The sequence below is a fragment of the Plectropomus leopardus genome, chromosome 12 (genome assembly GCF_008729295.1).
Source record: "Plectropomus leopardus isolate mb chromosome 12, YSFRI_Pleo_2.0, whole genome shotgun sequence".
NCBI lineage: Eukaryota > Metazoa > Chordata > Actinopteri > Perciformes > Serranidae > Plectropomus > Plectropomus leopardus.
Genome location: NC_056474.1, coordinates 14,717,552 through 14,733,529, shown reverse-complemented (window position 1 = coordinate 14,733,529; position 15,978 = coordinate 14,717,552). Strand labels below are relative to the sequence as shown.

Below are 15,978 nucleotides of genomic sequence, written 5' to 3'. Positions count from 1 at the left end.
ATGTGTGTGTTTGTGAAGACTGCTTTGTGTGAATTGCCATGATATACAGGTATAATATTGATGACTGTCAGAGGTGTGTGAATCCAGACAGCCACCAGAGGGAAGTGTTTGGTCAGTGCTGTAATCACATCGAAACAAAGGCCTATTCTCAAATTTAAAACTGGGCAGTAACAGCTATATTATGATCTAAAGTAAGTTATTATTATTTCATGCAATTTTTAATGTAAATTCAATTTTTGTTGCATGTGTATTGTAGCAAATTTATAGGTAAGTATGTCTCTACAATATGGATTATTTTTTCTTGCGATTATATTTTATTATGGGCCTATTCTATTATATCAATTGATGTCCAGCTGTTCATAAAAAAAAGTAAGCGGGGCCATAGATGTTCCGTGATGAATGGCAGATAATTTGGAGTGAAACTGTATCTAGATTTGACATCAGCATGATGTGTCATGGGCTATTATCCTGGATGACATCATCATTTCATTCCGCAGCCACCGCCATTGGATCCAATGTTTTGCTTGTGCATCGTACGAGTTTGCAGCTGCGCACTCTTGGCAGCGCCGACTACGTTTAAGGAATGAGCCTTGTCAAGGTGGGCACTATAGAAAAAGACTTCCGCTAAATGCTTTCAAAATAAAACCTAAACGTAAAAACATCCATTTATCCTCTGCTCGTGTGTTTGATTTATTGCGTCAACCACAGCTGATTTCCGGGAAAATTCTTGGTGGTTTGACACAACTCAAGAATGGAGGTGTGTGAAAAATGAAATGTTGATGCGGAGACTGAACAGACACAAATCGGAGAGAGGAAACGGGGTCAGCGACGGAAAAGGAGGACACTCTTATTCACATCGTCGACTCTCGCCCCCCGGTGACTCCCATGTCTCGTGTCGGGGTGGGTCTAACCCAAAATATCCGTCATCCTACAATGGGCTGTGGGAGATCGGCTCGACTCGGAGAATTCTCTTGCAGCTGTTCAGAGAGCCGAAGATAGGACCGAGATAACGGACCGAGTCAATGACGGTGGCCTGCCCGCTTTTGTCCTGCGCTCCCCGGCCCGGTGTCTGGCAGCCCGCCGCGCACAGTGCGTAAATGCGCCCCTTGTAGAAAAGTCAGGCCTCCGAGGAGCACTTTAAATGTTGAAATTCAGTCTTTGTCGGACATCGTGGTAGTGAATCGATTTCTTCATAGTTCCGCTGAGCGGATGGAGTGAATTGTGCAAAAGAGGAGAGAGACAGACCGCAGTTTGGTTGCGTGTGATGATAGGAGACACAATGACGCTCTTGTCTCTTCTGGGTCGGATCATGCGTTATTTTCTCCTCAGGCCGGAGACATTGTTTCTGTTGTGCATAAGCCTGGCGCTGTGGAGTTATTTCTTCCACACGGACGAGGTGAAAACCATCGTCAAGTCCAGCCGGGACGCCGTGAAGATGGTGAAGGGGAAAGTGGCGGAGATGATGCAGAATGACCGACTGGGAGGCCTCAGTGTCCTGGACGCAGAGTTCTCCAAAACCTGGGAGTTCAAGAATAACAACGTAGCTGTGTACTCCATACAGGGGAGGAGAGATCACATGGAGGACCGTTTCGAGGTGCTCACCGACCTCACCAACAAGAGCCACCCGTCCATATTCGGGATATTTGACGGTCACGGTGGAGAGGTAGGCTGGGGGGGGGGGGTTACACACAATGATTTCACTGTGATTTTGTTTGGACTCATTCAGACCCAAAGACCTGCTGCTGCTCACATGATAGCATCAGCTGGATTGGCTGGATTGAACAGAGCAGACAGAAAAAGAGTTCTTTAAAGAGAGTGAGAATTGCTGTTTTTCCCCTTTTTTTAGGTGTAAACAAAAAAAAAGTAAATCTATTATCACTATCATACTAGGCAAAAGTCAAAATTCTATATCATATAAAAAGTTCAGGGGAGGGACATTAGGCTACACAACAATAGGTATTACCATGGGCAGATCATGAGACAATGGGCCCCTGGGCAAATATATGCAAAGGGCCCCACCACCTCTCCTACAAAGTAGTAAGAGTTGTCATGCATCTTTTTGTGGTGTCTGGCTGTGTCTCTGTGGTTGTTTTGTGTCTGTTTGGAGTATTTTAGGTTTCTTTGAGGCAATTTTGTGTCTTTTTTGGTCGTTATATGACTTTTTAGTAATTGTGCGACTTAGTGAGGTAATTTTGTGATTTTGTGTCTCTTTGTGTGCGCTGAAACTTTGGGTCCTGGGCTTGTGCCTTGTATGCACGTTGAGTAATTCATGCATGGTCACTTTGCATTTGTTTGAACTCACCCAGACCCAAATACCTGCTGCTTATGTGCTAACATCAACTGAATTCAAAGCACTGAGAAAGGAAGCTGTTTGGAGAAAGCATATGGCGAGAATAGTTGCTTTGGGGTATTAATATTAGGGCAGGGAAATTAGGCTTATAAATCATTTAAAATATAGAAAATAACAACCAGTAGGACAAGGCCAACTCTCTGCTCAGCACCACAGAGATGCTTCTATAGGATCACAATTATTAGTACTGGGATTCAGACACACACCACTTGAGTGACTCACCCCATTTTCAAACAGAACAACAGAACAATCCCCTTCCCCATCATTGTATTCTTTTGTGTAAACACCTCCTCAATCCCACTGCCGATGAGGGAGTTGACTCTAGATTCATCACAAAGACTGTGTGTGTGTGTGTGTGTGTGTGTTTGTGTGCGCATAGGGGTTAGTGATGTATGCAAGGGTTTTGTCTGTCTTTCCTCCTCCCTGTGTTGTCAAGGGTCAGCCGTTTCTCATGGCTGCCTTTAAACCACGTGTCCTGGACGCCATCTGTCACATCACCACCACTGTCCCCAAGAGACTCCAGTGTATAGCATATTTCACTGAGTGACGCTGGACAAGTTCATTATTTAAAACCCAGTCTTCCTCTTTCACATTGGTTATTCTTATATTTTAATAAACACAACAAGAAAATCTTTGAGAGACATGGAGAACTGTAAACTGTCCATCACAAAGTCCAACCCAGGGGCCACTCATGGCCCTTGGACAGATTTTAAACAGCCCACAGCTTGTCTTGCAAAATATTCTACATGAGGTCTGCCACGCAATATTGGTTAATTAAGCAACACTTTGCATATTTTCCGCTCATGGCAGGTATATCATACAGTTTGTAGATGTACACCAAGTGCTGAACTTGTGTGTTTTCATAAAGATTTGATAAACAAGAAAACAAAGAAGCGTAACGATAGCAACAGTGAGAGCCGTCACTTTCAGTAGCGGTGGAAAGTTGAAAACTTTTTCCATGGAAGATGAAACACTGTATGTATGTATGTGTGTCTTGTATGCGATCATTTTCAGTAACCTATATAATGCGAGAAGCAGATGGCCCCCAATTTTTTTCTCATTATTTTATCTGGACCCCATTCAAAAATTTGGACAACCCTGCCCACTTCCACTCCGTTTCCTGTTCACACAGAGTAAGGGTGGGCAATAAGGCCTTAAAATAATAGCACAATATTTCAGAGTATTACAGTAGTACAATACTCTTGTTGATTTGACAAAAAAAGTGAAAAATATATATATAATATTAAAAACTAAACAAAATATCTAAGCAACAGTAACCGGTATCAGACTTGCTCTCAGCTATAGCAGTTTCACGTTATTATGTCAACACGTTAAAATATTGCCATGATCTTGACATCAACTTTTCTTTTCACATTAAAAATCGTTGTATTATCGTGAACGATATGATATGGCACACCCCTAACGTGGAGGCTCTGCCACATCAAGAGCCATCCCAAACCAACTAGTAGAAGTGGGTTCTAAAACTCTCCAAGAGCGAGCTTGCATCAAGATTTCTGACCCACTTGCACCACTGAGTGAGCGAAAAAAAAAACAATCAACGTTAACCTCTATGTGCAACTACATTTGGTTTAATTTGATTTTAGAAAAAATACTAAAGGACCTAACCATTCTCATTTCTTGAAGACAGCTGCAAGAGCACCATTGGGTTGTTTTCAATCGTAGAGAGGGAGACAACAAAAAGAGAGCAGAGAGTATTTACCCATCTGGATTGCTCCATCTATTCCTGTCTTTAAACAAATGTTTATCTTTCCTGCCTGTCCTTTCATCTCTCTTTCTACCCTTTTCTACTTTTTCTATCCTGCGAGTGTTTTTCCCCTTTTTTCAGTCAAATTTGCATTCCTGTACATATGTGTTCACATGTGTTTGCTTGTTTTCCCCTTCTTTTATATCCTTTCTCTATCTTTCAGTGGTTGAAAAGATTGGGTCACTCTGACCTTTGCTATTATAGGGCGTTAGCATCAATACACAAACCTCATCCTGAGATATGGAAACATACACACACTCACTCACACACTCTCTCACACACACACACACACACACACACACACACACACACTCTCACACACACACACTTCCCAGTCTAAAAACTAAGCACTAATGCAGATATTAAATCGATAGGAGACGAGTGATTTTATGGGTCATTCTGGAAAGTTGTGTTACCTTCTGGGACTCTTGATGCTAATGATGTTGTCGGGAAATTTTCAGCATGTGTGGAGATCCAAGTTCATGCAGGTTGGCACAACTGTAAACACAAACAAACATTACCAATATTAAATGAAGCGATGCCGCCAAACCAAATACAGGCTGATAGAACAGGCTGTCTCTGGCAGTGCAGTTAGTTCCTGCTCCGAAAATATGCAGGGAGTTTCTCAAACACGTCTCTGTTTTTTTTTCTTCCTGTATTTTTATCAAGGCTGTGAGTTATGGCTCCAGAATTATAAAAGTCAGCACAAGCTGCTGCTCCCCTTTGAAAATGATATACTGAGACTGTTTGCTGTAAAAGCAAACTTTGAGTCATTTACAACTTTAACAGGCTTTCACACTACTAATGCATAAAAATGAATTAATAGTTATAGAGGGACTCAAGGGGAAAGGAGGATTAAATAAAGTCATGATGTCAATAAGAGCTCCACAATGAAAATTAATTAACCTTTAATAAAGTTGGTCCAGTATTTTACATTCACTTATTAAATCCTCAGAGAGTGAAAATATTTGAGTAATTTATGGCGTCTGTAACTGGCTCTGGCGTTTTCAGCTGTTTGCGCCAAATGGAAATTTACACCTGAAGCTTTTTTCCTGATAGAGGCTCTCTGAGTGCCCCTCTCTCTCCAATTAAAGAAATGAATGAGTATACTTGTTCAGCAAAATGGAAAGGGAGAGAGGTGAGGGGGGGCAACAGGAAGAGATGGTTAAACTCTAATGATTATTGGGAATATCACAATCGCTTGTAGGTCCCGTTCCCTTATATTTTACTCCCAATTCCATCTAGATTTAGGAACATTTAGGAGCATTTAGTGGCATCTGGCTGTGAGGATTACGCATTGCAACCAGATGGGACTTCCCACAGTTAGAATTCCTGTAGTTTCCATTGTTCAGGAGGTTTTTACCATGAGCCTAATTATCCACAGAGATCTCCTCTCCATAAACAGACCTGGTGATTTAAACTGGTAAAAACACTGAATAACGCAAATCAGTGCAAAACAGTGTACCTGTTAATGAGTGCTCATATTTTTTCTTTGATAACTTAAGAGCCAGAGGTTCAGGAGGTTTCATACCAAGAGAAGAATAATCTGCTCAGGTTTCTTCCTCTCCAAAACAAATGGACCTGTTGATTTAAACCGGTAAAAACCCCTGAAAAAAGCCATTACATGTTAAAAAAAAAAAAAAAAAAAGTTTTTTCGACAATTTTCACCAGGACTGGGGATATGAAATATGTTCTCTATCAATCGGGGCATTAAGATGATGAAAAAAATTCCCATTTTAGATCTGATTCGGCAGCATTAGCATAATGGGAATCTTGGCAGAGAAAATGAGGGAAGAAGCAGATAAATAAGGGCAGGAGCAGGAGGAGGGCAAGTGAGCTAGAAGATGTGGAGGCTGTTCAATAATTCAGCACAGAGCACCTGCTGTATGAAACCAAAAAAGCACTCGTCTAAATTTGAGTTGCATATTACCACAGGGGAAGGGTGATGAAATGGATATGTATAATACATTGCAGCCAGTTATATGAATGAACTTCTCATCCTATGAAGTAGAAAATAAAAGCACCTCCAACAACAAACAACTAACATTTTTTTATGCAGTATTTATAATTTTTGGGCTCTTGGGGGCAAGCTGTTAACACATTTTGACAAATATATATATATATATGCGCTTACATAAATATACCTCATAAAGTTGTTATGAGGAACATGTTCGAAAAAAAGTGGCCTATTTACACATGACTGAACAACATTGATTTTCATTTGATGTTGTATTTTTGGCCACCTGACAAAATAAACTCTTCTTTTAGCTCTGTTTCAGTCTCCACAACCCCTGAGGGAAATATATGGCTCTTTGCTGTTCAGTGCTCAGCCAGTAGTTTTCAGCAGGTTTATTAGCACTTTTTAGGAGGATGGTTCAGATCTTTTGAGGTGAGTTTGTATGAGACTGTTATCCATAGTGTGTATTACATACAGTAGATGTCATTAAGCACCAACCCCATTTACTGCTGTGGAGGGGTCGATGACGAAATGCATTTTCGCCATCTATAGAAAGTCACACCTGAAAAAAACCACAATAACAGTTTAAGTGTACACTATACTTAGAATATTTTCACTGTTTTACTTTGCCGTTAAACAGCTCTCTCCAAAGGGGAGGCTGTTATTGGTGTCAGTTTCTCATCTGTGCTGTTGTCAAAACCATTAAGAAAAACAACGAGTCCACTGAGAAAAACATACATTTTAAGTTGCTAAACATGTGAGCTGCTGGTCGACCACTACCTCGATTGATTTGTTTGTGTTATCATGTGGCCTTGGTGAATGCAAGGTAACGCTTTCAAATGCCAAAGTCACACATGAACGCAAACAAACTATCAGATTACGTGTTCAGCGATGTAAAATGAATGTTTTTTTCAATGGAATCTGGCTGTGAAGAGGGCGATATAACGGCTTCAGTTCCCTCTCAGAACTGATAACAAGGTAAGCAGTGAAACCTCTAAACTAGTGTTTATCTACACTAATATTGATGTGGGACATTTAAGGTGGCTAATATATGTTTTGTTGCTAGAAAGCAGTAAAATGCTTAGCGTCTGCAGTGGTGGCCCTGACTATGGATAAGTACCTCACAAAACCCCACTTCAGAAAATCTGAACTATCCCTTTAGGTTGACAACAGAGTGAACAGTACAGTCATGCACTGAAAAATCCTCCCGTAGAGCTGAGAGTAGCTGCAGAATTGGATGGAAATTTCCAAACTTTTAAACTGATTTGATGCCAAAACAGCTCCGTGCATTGCCTTTACTTATTCACCTTCCGGTGTCTAACCCTCTTTGTGTCTCCCCTTCCCTCCCCCTCTCTCCCAGGCTGCAGCTGACTATGTGAAGGCCCACCTGCCAGACTCCCTGAAGCAGCAGCTGCAGGCCTTTGAGAGAGAGAAGAGAGAGAGTGCTCTCTCTTACAGCAGCATTCTCGAGCAGCGCATCCTGACTGTGGATCGTGAGATGCTGGACAAGCTGTCTGCCAACCACGATGAAGCAGGTCAGAATACGGAGGAGAGTGGTGGGAAGTGTAGATATGTATATTATTATGTATATGTGTGTGCTGGAGACACTTTATGAGCCAACAGAGAGGAGACAGGGAGACTCGTGGGAAAGCTGAATGAGGGTCCTGGGAAGCGAAAATAACCAGCTGAAAAAAGCTGAAACATCCCAAAATCCCACCCACACATATGAAGTACACACACAAATACATGACAAACTTAGCAGACATGTGTCTCTTCGCTGTGATACATTTTTATCAGAAACTATACATTTCGCTTGAATTGCTCTGCACCGTAGCAGGGTGATGTCTCAAGCAGTGGCTTGTTCGGCATTCATGCCTCTTACAGGATGCAGCACCTCAGCAATCAAATAAAATGTCACATTTCCTGCATAATATCCTGTCAACACAATGACATTTACCTCTTTGACTGTTTCGCTACACTTGTAATACTGACTGAGAAGAAGTGAGACTGCTGTGTTGTAACATTATGCTGCTGCACACTGACGTTAGTGTAGCTGATACTCTGCGCTGATGTGAAATTTAGAGCTGCAGTCCAGATCGATCAGTTGGTGGCATTTGATACACCGACCTCAAAAAATTGTTGTTTTTGGCCTCTTGTTTTACCTTATTGTTTATGGTTTGGTGACAGTATGGCATTGTGTCAATTCAGCATATTAATGACACAATGATAACTTCTGTCACTCTCTCTCTCTCTTTTTCACTCTCTCTATTTGTCATAGTTGTACTTAAACTATGTGTCTCCAATTATCTATCATTTTTACACAGAGATTGTGCTATAGGGCTGCTACAAAGTCCCTTTTTATGCCTCCATTGCCTTTTTACACATAACCAAACAATGCAGACATAATGCCACTACAGTATGTGATTTAGATAGCATGCTGGCATCGCAGAATCAAAAGAGGTGTGACGGGTGTGACCTTTAACACAGCAGCGTTAGTCCCTAGTGTGACATATATCATACATGTCAGCAGCGCCTGACATGTATGATATATGTTTTGTTAAAACAAAAGCAATGACAATAACAACAATTTAAGGTCCCTGTTGTATGGCAGCTGATGTCTTCCTTTGCAGGGACATTTATGGATGCTGTTATTCTTCTTTGAATTAGGTGCTAAGTGCTGCAGCTGCTAGCTGCTCATTAAATCTCCTGCAGTGGGTTGCATATGTAACAAGCAGTCAAAACGCCACACCCATCAAGCCCATAATCCCGTCTTGCCAGCTGTCCTTTTTACATAGACACTATTTCGGCGCCGTTACTACCTCCCTTGCCGGCTCAAAGGCAAAACAACTCTGTCCCCCCATTCCCCAATTGTACCTTTAATAAAGAACAGCAAGGCGGCATAGCAGTGCAATAATACTGCCTCAAACAGGCTGTGTAAAAGGGGTTAACATTTGATTTCAGAGTACTGAAAATAAATTACTCCAAATACACATTAGTTTGCATTTTAATACATTTTCACTTTCACTTAGCATTACAGTGTGTGCAACTTACCTCAATGTGTTTGTGGATGTTAGAAGAGGACTTTTAAAAGTGGAGGTCTCAGGTCAGGGATTGTCCCTGGAAGCCGCCTCTTGTTCTGGGTTTTGCTCTGTCATCATCGCATCGTGGTCAGAAGACAGGACACAAGACTACTTTTTCTTCCAGGCAGCTGTCAACTTGGCATCTGCAAGAGACGTAATTTAGAGCAGACTACCTGTAACAAAGGTATAAATGGCAAATGTAGTGAAGTTAAAAGTAGGTTCAAAAATATACTTATGTAAAAAGTACAAGTACAGTAAAAAAATTAATCAAAAATACTCCCTCCTTAAAAGCTACTTTTTTTTTTTTTTACTAGTGTGTTACATGTAATATTTTACTACACATGTAACATGTGTAAGTGCATTTCTTGAAATAATCCACACAAACAGCACCACACAATAAATAACCTGCAAAAGCCTTCACCTTGCTCAAAATCCTTAGGATATATTTGAACGTTAATATTTATATCAGTTAACGTGTCAGTCCCATCAGAAGTCCTAGTGTCATTGTTTACAAACAAGATAGTCAAAATGTTTAGCCATGTTGTTAGTAAGTATTTTCTGATGTAAACTATGGCTAAGGTTTTGATGATGGTGACTAAAAATGCACAAGGTTGCACTTTTTCTGTAAAGCATATATCAGTTTCAACAGTACAAAATTACACATTACTGTATGTATGAGATGCAGTAGATTGCCACTTGTGAACAGGATTCACATTCATTTTTAACTTTAATGTTTGTAACTCGTGTACAGAAAAGGTTGTTGCAATACAGAAAAGAAGAAGACCAGACAAGTTTTACAACACTGCATTGCACAAAAAAACAACAAACACCACTAAAGCAGAACTGGACAAGCAGTGCTGAACCTCTGAGTGGTTTTAGAGAACTGGTTGATCTAGAGAATTTCACACAGTCCCTTAAATAAGTGAAACTCAAGATTCACCTGACAGCAAGTCATAAATTCAGGACACATTTGCAAAAAAAGAGTCTAAAGTATAGAGAACATGCTTCACGGGTTAGAACAGTTGGTTTCAGCCATTTTGCATGTAAATAATTATGCATTGACCTAATGCCTAAATGTATGTTCTTTTCAATTCTGATCTGATGTACTAAAATGACTGTGGAAAAACTTGATTCTTCCACAAATTTGTAATCACAAATTAAAGGTCAAACATTCCTAAATGTCATTATAGGTTTATCCACATGTACTCTCAGGCCTGGGGATTAGGTGATGTGTAATCTTTATGAATCACTGTATTTATTATAGCGTGGAATATCAATGTAAATATAAAAGAGGCAGATATTATCACACCACTTGACATTTTTAGTCCTGGAGATATATTCACTGACATTTTCGACTCAGTCCAAGAATGCTCTAAGACTCGTTTTTATCTGAACCTTCGTTTGTTAAACATATAACACTAAACAAACATTAACTTTATTTCTATTATTTGCTACATAAACTATGATTGTTTTGTGTGATTATTAAATCTGGCACAGAAAAGAATTGCAATTACCGTATATGGATTATTTTCACTTGCAACATAGGGCAGTTTGATAGCAAAAAACCTTTATGCAATGTTTTGTGAACCATCACAGGCTACAACAAATGTTATGGTGTGATAAACCCCAAGTTTCTGTTATTATCTGTGTTTTTAAAATAAAATGTGGCTAGATTTGATTCAGAATTGTTGAGACATTTTCTAAAAACATTTTTCTAAATTCCTCCTTGTCCTCTTTTCTCTTTTTTTCTTTGCAGGAACAACATGTCTAATAGCGCTGCTGTCAGACAGAGAACTCACCGTAGCAAACGTTGGAGACTCCCGTGGTGTGTTGTGTGATAAGGATGGCAATGCTGTTGCATTATCCCATGACCACAAGCCATACCAGCTCAAAGAGCGCAAGAGGATCAAGAGAGCGGGTACATGATGAGAGACACAATCCTGTAATATAAAGCACAAAGTGAATATACCTGTACTGCACCCTCATGTGGATGAATTTAGGATCCTCTGTTGCCATCTGTTGGTGTATTTAGGAACAGCATTGTGTTAAACAAAGCTGTGATCAGATTTAGATGAAATAGAAACCTTTGGAAACCCATTTCTGGATTAGGGTGGTAATGGCATGAAAAAAATATCATATAAATCAATATAATGAGAAGCTGTCACAAAAATAATGACTTAGTATCTAAAAATAATGAGGAGCTTTCTTTAAGTAATGACTCAGTATCTTAAAATATTGACTGACCATAATCAGAATGAGTCATCTCAAAATGATGACATAGTATCTCAAAATGATGACTGACTTATCTAAAAGAAAATGCGTTGTTATCTTAAAATAATGAGTTAGTATTTAAAAAATAATGACAGGCATCTCCAAATAAGTCAGTATCTTAAACATTATCACTTAGAATCTCCAAGTATTGACTGCTTTATCTCAAAATAATTACTTAGTATCTCTAAATGTGAAGATTGTCTGAATAATGTGTTATTATCTCAAAATACTGAGTAGCTCTCAACATAATGACTGGCATCTCAAAAATAGTTAGTATCTCAAAACAATGGCTTACTTATCCCAAAACAATGAGAAGCTTTGTTAAAATAATTAGTATCTTAAACAATTGACTGAGTTTTCGCAAAATAATTTCTACATATTACATGAGGCTTTTTTAATCAAGACAGTTTCTCTTTATAATGATTTACAGGATATTTTTTGTTTTAATCAAATTGGGGGAAATGGCCTTACGTACAGTTAAGCTGTGTGATTAGAGTATTTTTACAGGTGAGCTCTGTTTAATTATCTCAAATGGCTTCCGTACTTGAGACATCACTTTTCAAGCTCAGTTTGGTTTGCTGTCAAACCAAACTCAAAACAAACTCAAAAATATTTCCACATTAGCAGATCATAAGACTAAACGTTCTAATTCTTATGTTTCCCCTCCAGGAGGTTTCATCAGTTTTAATGGATCCTGGAGAGTCCAGGGAATCCTGGCAATGTCGCGCTCTCTGGGGGACTACCCACTGAAGAACCTCAACGTAGTCATTCCCGACCCCGATATCATGACCTTTGACATGGACAAGCTGCAGCCAGAGTTCATGATCCTGGCATCAGATGGCCTGTGGGACGCTTTCAGCAATGAGGAGGCCGTTCGGTTTGTCCGCGAGCGTTTGGACGAGCCTCACTTCGGCGCCAAGAGCATCGTCCTCCAGTCTTTCTACCGCGGCTGCCCCGACAACATCACCGTCATGGTGGTGAAGTTCAAAAGTGGAGCTGGGGGGAGCAGCAAGGCGGGGGAGTAGGTTGGTTTAGGGAGTGACATTGTGATCAGTGTTTGCAATGATTTTCCAATCTTTAGGGTGGAGCAGCGAGTGTGAACAAAGAGGACTAGAGCAAGTTTAAGTTTGACACTGAGAACAAGTGCATATATACATACATACACACACATGCGCAAACAGGCCTACACACACGTGTGCACACAAAAACAAGCGAAAACTACATTTTGTTTTGGTTGTATGTTTCTAATTGAGATAAGGGCATTCAAACACAAGCCAATGTATTGATGAATACAAAAAAATATGGAAGTTCTCCAGCAGTGGAGATGCATAGACATATACACCATACAGGGGATTTTCTCCTAACCAGCACACATTAGACTGTGATTGATTTACTACTGTTTACTGTACATGCACATGAATGGTACAGCTCCACTGGAGGCTTCTTCAGAGGAGGCGTTAACTAGTGCCTATCCAAGATTAACTGTGCGACCACAGGAAGCTACTGAAAATGGATTTGCAAAATTACCACCCTGCTTGCTGCATTTTGATGATGCGCTCAGGTGATGTGTGCGTCTGTTATATTTTTGACCTGAAAAATGTTGCCAAATATAAAAAGACTCCAGTGGATCCATACCTTTATTACTTTGAAGTGATGCTGCACCCAAAATCTAACTTTTGAGTATCAAACACTCACCACAAGATGTAGGAAGTAAGATGTTCACCATTTGTAGTTTACTCCTCTGGGTGCAGTCAGCTTGGAGCTGTGTCACAGTGGAAAAAAGAAACATTAATATGGAGTTAAACAGCAGGAGCTCTGATTGGCCAGTTGTTGTGTGTCTGCAGGACTCTGACCAATCACAGCTACTACTACTTTCACCACTGCTATGTGGGTTGATTTTTAATGAAGGCAGAATCCAAAAACAGAGAAAACTCTTGATGAATTGGAGTAAAAGGGGGCTGCATTAAACAACAGCAAAACTATATAAGACATTCACTAAAACACTCTTGCACAATTAGTGCTGTATATTCCAAGTCCTATTTATCAAGTTGTATGCTCAGTACTTCTTCAACACATATACTTTCACCAAAACCTTACCACTTAAAACACTTCCACATAAACAGTCTCACACGTGGATGAGTAGCACACTTGGAAAAGCGCATGCTTTTGAACTCTGCTGAATCCAGTCCCCTAGTTCATTAATAGACGGGATAAATAGAGTTCTGCTGTCACTCACCCACACCTGTCTCTTGTCAGCCATTGAACTGGCTGGGAGGTGAGATTACACCACCAGAGTTTAAACGCTTGCACTTGCTTAGGAGCATGCTACTTGTATACAAAGGTGTTTGAAATCATAAGATTTGAGTAAAAATGCAAATGCTTGGGAAATACTCAGCATACAACTGGAGAACTGAAGGTTTACCGTTATTAAACGCAGCCTCCCTTGACTTCAGTTCATCGTGAATTTTCGCCGTTTTTGGATTCTTCATTCACAACAGAGACATGCAAGACTAAACAAACATTCCTTGGTAGTAACTGATATACAATTGACACAAAATGAAAATATGGAATATATAAGCAGAACCAAAGATTAAAGGTAGACAAAGAAGTAAGTGGAATAACAAAAAGCCTTTTTAAGTGAAACGATTCCAGTTTAAAATGAAACATTAACTCATTTGTAATTTAAAGATTGCTTAAGGAAACGGCATAAGGGGTGTAGATAATAATGTAGATAAATAATCAACCTATAACTTTTTAAGGTTAGTGATACTCAGAAAACAGATTTTGGGCAGAGTCTTACTTTAACATACAACACACACACATACACACACAAACAAACAATTATGTAAAAAATGCACTTTTCAGATGTTTATTTTTTTGGAATGATCAATTCTTACATATCAGCAAATGTAAACACTGTATATCCACAATATTACAAGAGGGTTTAAAAAACAGTATGTAGAACCTGATTTAGTTCCTGACCTTCACCTCTTGGTAAAGCAATTTTGTGGAGCTGATTTAAACTGTTCTGTTAAAGTGGTTTTACAGCATCTGTATTGGGGCATGTGCTTTGTCTTACCCATGCTCATGAACAAAGTACATACAGTACCATATATCCATGGACACTGGTGGCTGCCTTTGAACTGGGAAGCACTCAAAACAAGAGGTGCAACAGACTCTGCTGCCTTGAGAAACTGACTACAAGGTGAAACATTGTGAACTGTACAGAAGGAATGTTAGTAGCTAGTAATATGATATGCTCCTGAAGCAATACAACTGGTGTCATCAACAGCAACAACCTGTCAAGGACGGTTTCAGTAAACCATACTTGATTTGCTACAGTTTTGTGTTCAACTACTTTTTATCATCATTTCGTGATCTTTGCATTTTAGAGAAGCCTTTTTTTATTTAACAGTTTACTTAATGCCTTATTTTGGTGTTAACAGTTGAAACCTGAGCAGATTGACTTGATTTCTTTCAAAACATGGGAAGAGGGTGGCTTGCAATTTAACAAGAAAAAGCCCAAACATGAGCAAGAAACAAAAAAAAAAAAAAGAGAAAAAAGACGACCTCACGAAAAATGCAAATAAAAAAAAAGATGTTTTTTTTCTGTAACATAATTTCAAATAAATTAAGAGAATTATACATTTCGTTTTCTGGACATTTTTCCTTGTTTTTTGATCATGTTTAATGACCCCACCCCCCACACACCTTTTTACTCATTTTTTGCCGTTTGTGGGACATTTCTTGCCAAGTTGGTCATTATGATTTCCCTGTGTTTTTGAAAGAAATTAAAATAAATTTTCTCAGATTCAAGAGGTGTAAATGCTAATAAAAGGTGTCTGCATGCAACACAAGAAAACACTGACATTGACCCAGACGTTTAAGGCTTAAAATCCAAATGGGCCAATCAAGGATTCACAGTGTAGTTGATAACGTAAGCAGCCAATCAGGAACTGCATTGCATTAATGACGTAAAAATGCAGGCTTGCAAAACAGCAGACCTAATTGTTCCTGTGGGGAGATTCTTTTTCCCAGTGCTGGATGTTGTCACATGACAGCAAATACAACAGCACACAGTACCCACTTAGACTATAATTTAATTCTATAAACGCTACAATGGCACACATTTACAACATGGACAAACACCACAGCGCAGTAGCAACACAGACAGGGGCGCACACTTGGGGCCAATTCAGCAAGGCCCATTTAAGGAAACTATGGCCCCAAGGATCAGGCTCTTGTCAAAGCAGGGCCCTCTTCACTTCAGTGCTCTGTGTCAGAAGGAAAAGACATTTTCGCTGTTCTTACAACTGGATTTGGCAAAAGCTTGATTCATTAACTGGCTTTGCTGGTGATGAAGAAGATGTTCCTCGGTATAAATCCAATGCTCATTGTTGTTTCGCCACTGATCGGCTAATGGAGGAGCAGATAGGAGAGGCTTTAAAGCTGCCATGCAGATCAGTGTTCACAATGCTTCAGACATGCAACACGGACGCTGCCAGCTGGTATTCAGCAGTCCAGAGGCAGCTGGTTGCTTAATAAGAAATGCCGA

At 39.7% G+C, this 15,978-nt stretch overlaps 1 protein-coding gene across 1 annotated transcript; it reads left to right on the top strand.

The window, feature by feature from the left end:
* Positions 1–689: 689 nt before the first annotated feature.
* ppm1la (protein phosphatase, Mg2+/Mn2+ dependent, 1La) lies at positions 690–14,764 on the top strand. The gene is made up of 4 exons (XM_042498352.1): positions 690–1,663; positions 7,433–7,607; positions 10,909–11,070; positions 12,093–14,764. Exons 1-4 carry the CDS (start codon positions 1,265–1,267, stop codon positions 12,446–12,448), a joined length of 1,092 nt encoding a protein of 363 aa, XP_042354286.1. The 5' UTR covers positions 690–1,264; the 3' UTR covers positions 12,449–14,764.
* Positions 14,765–15,978: the final 1,214 nt, after the last annotated feature.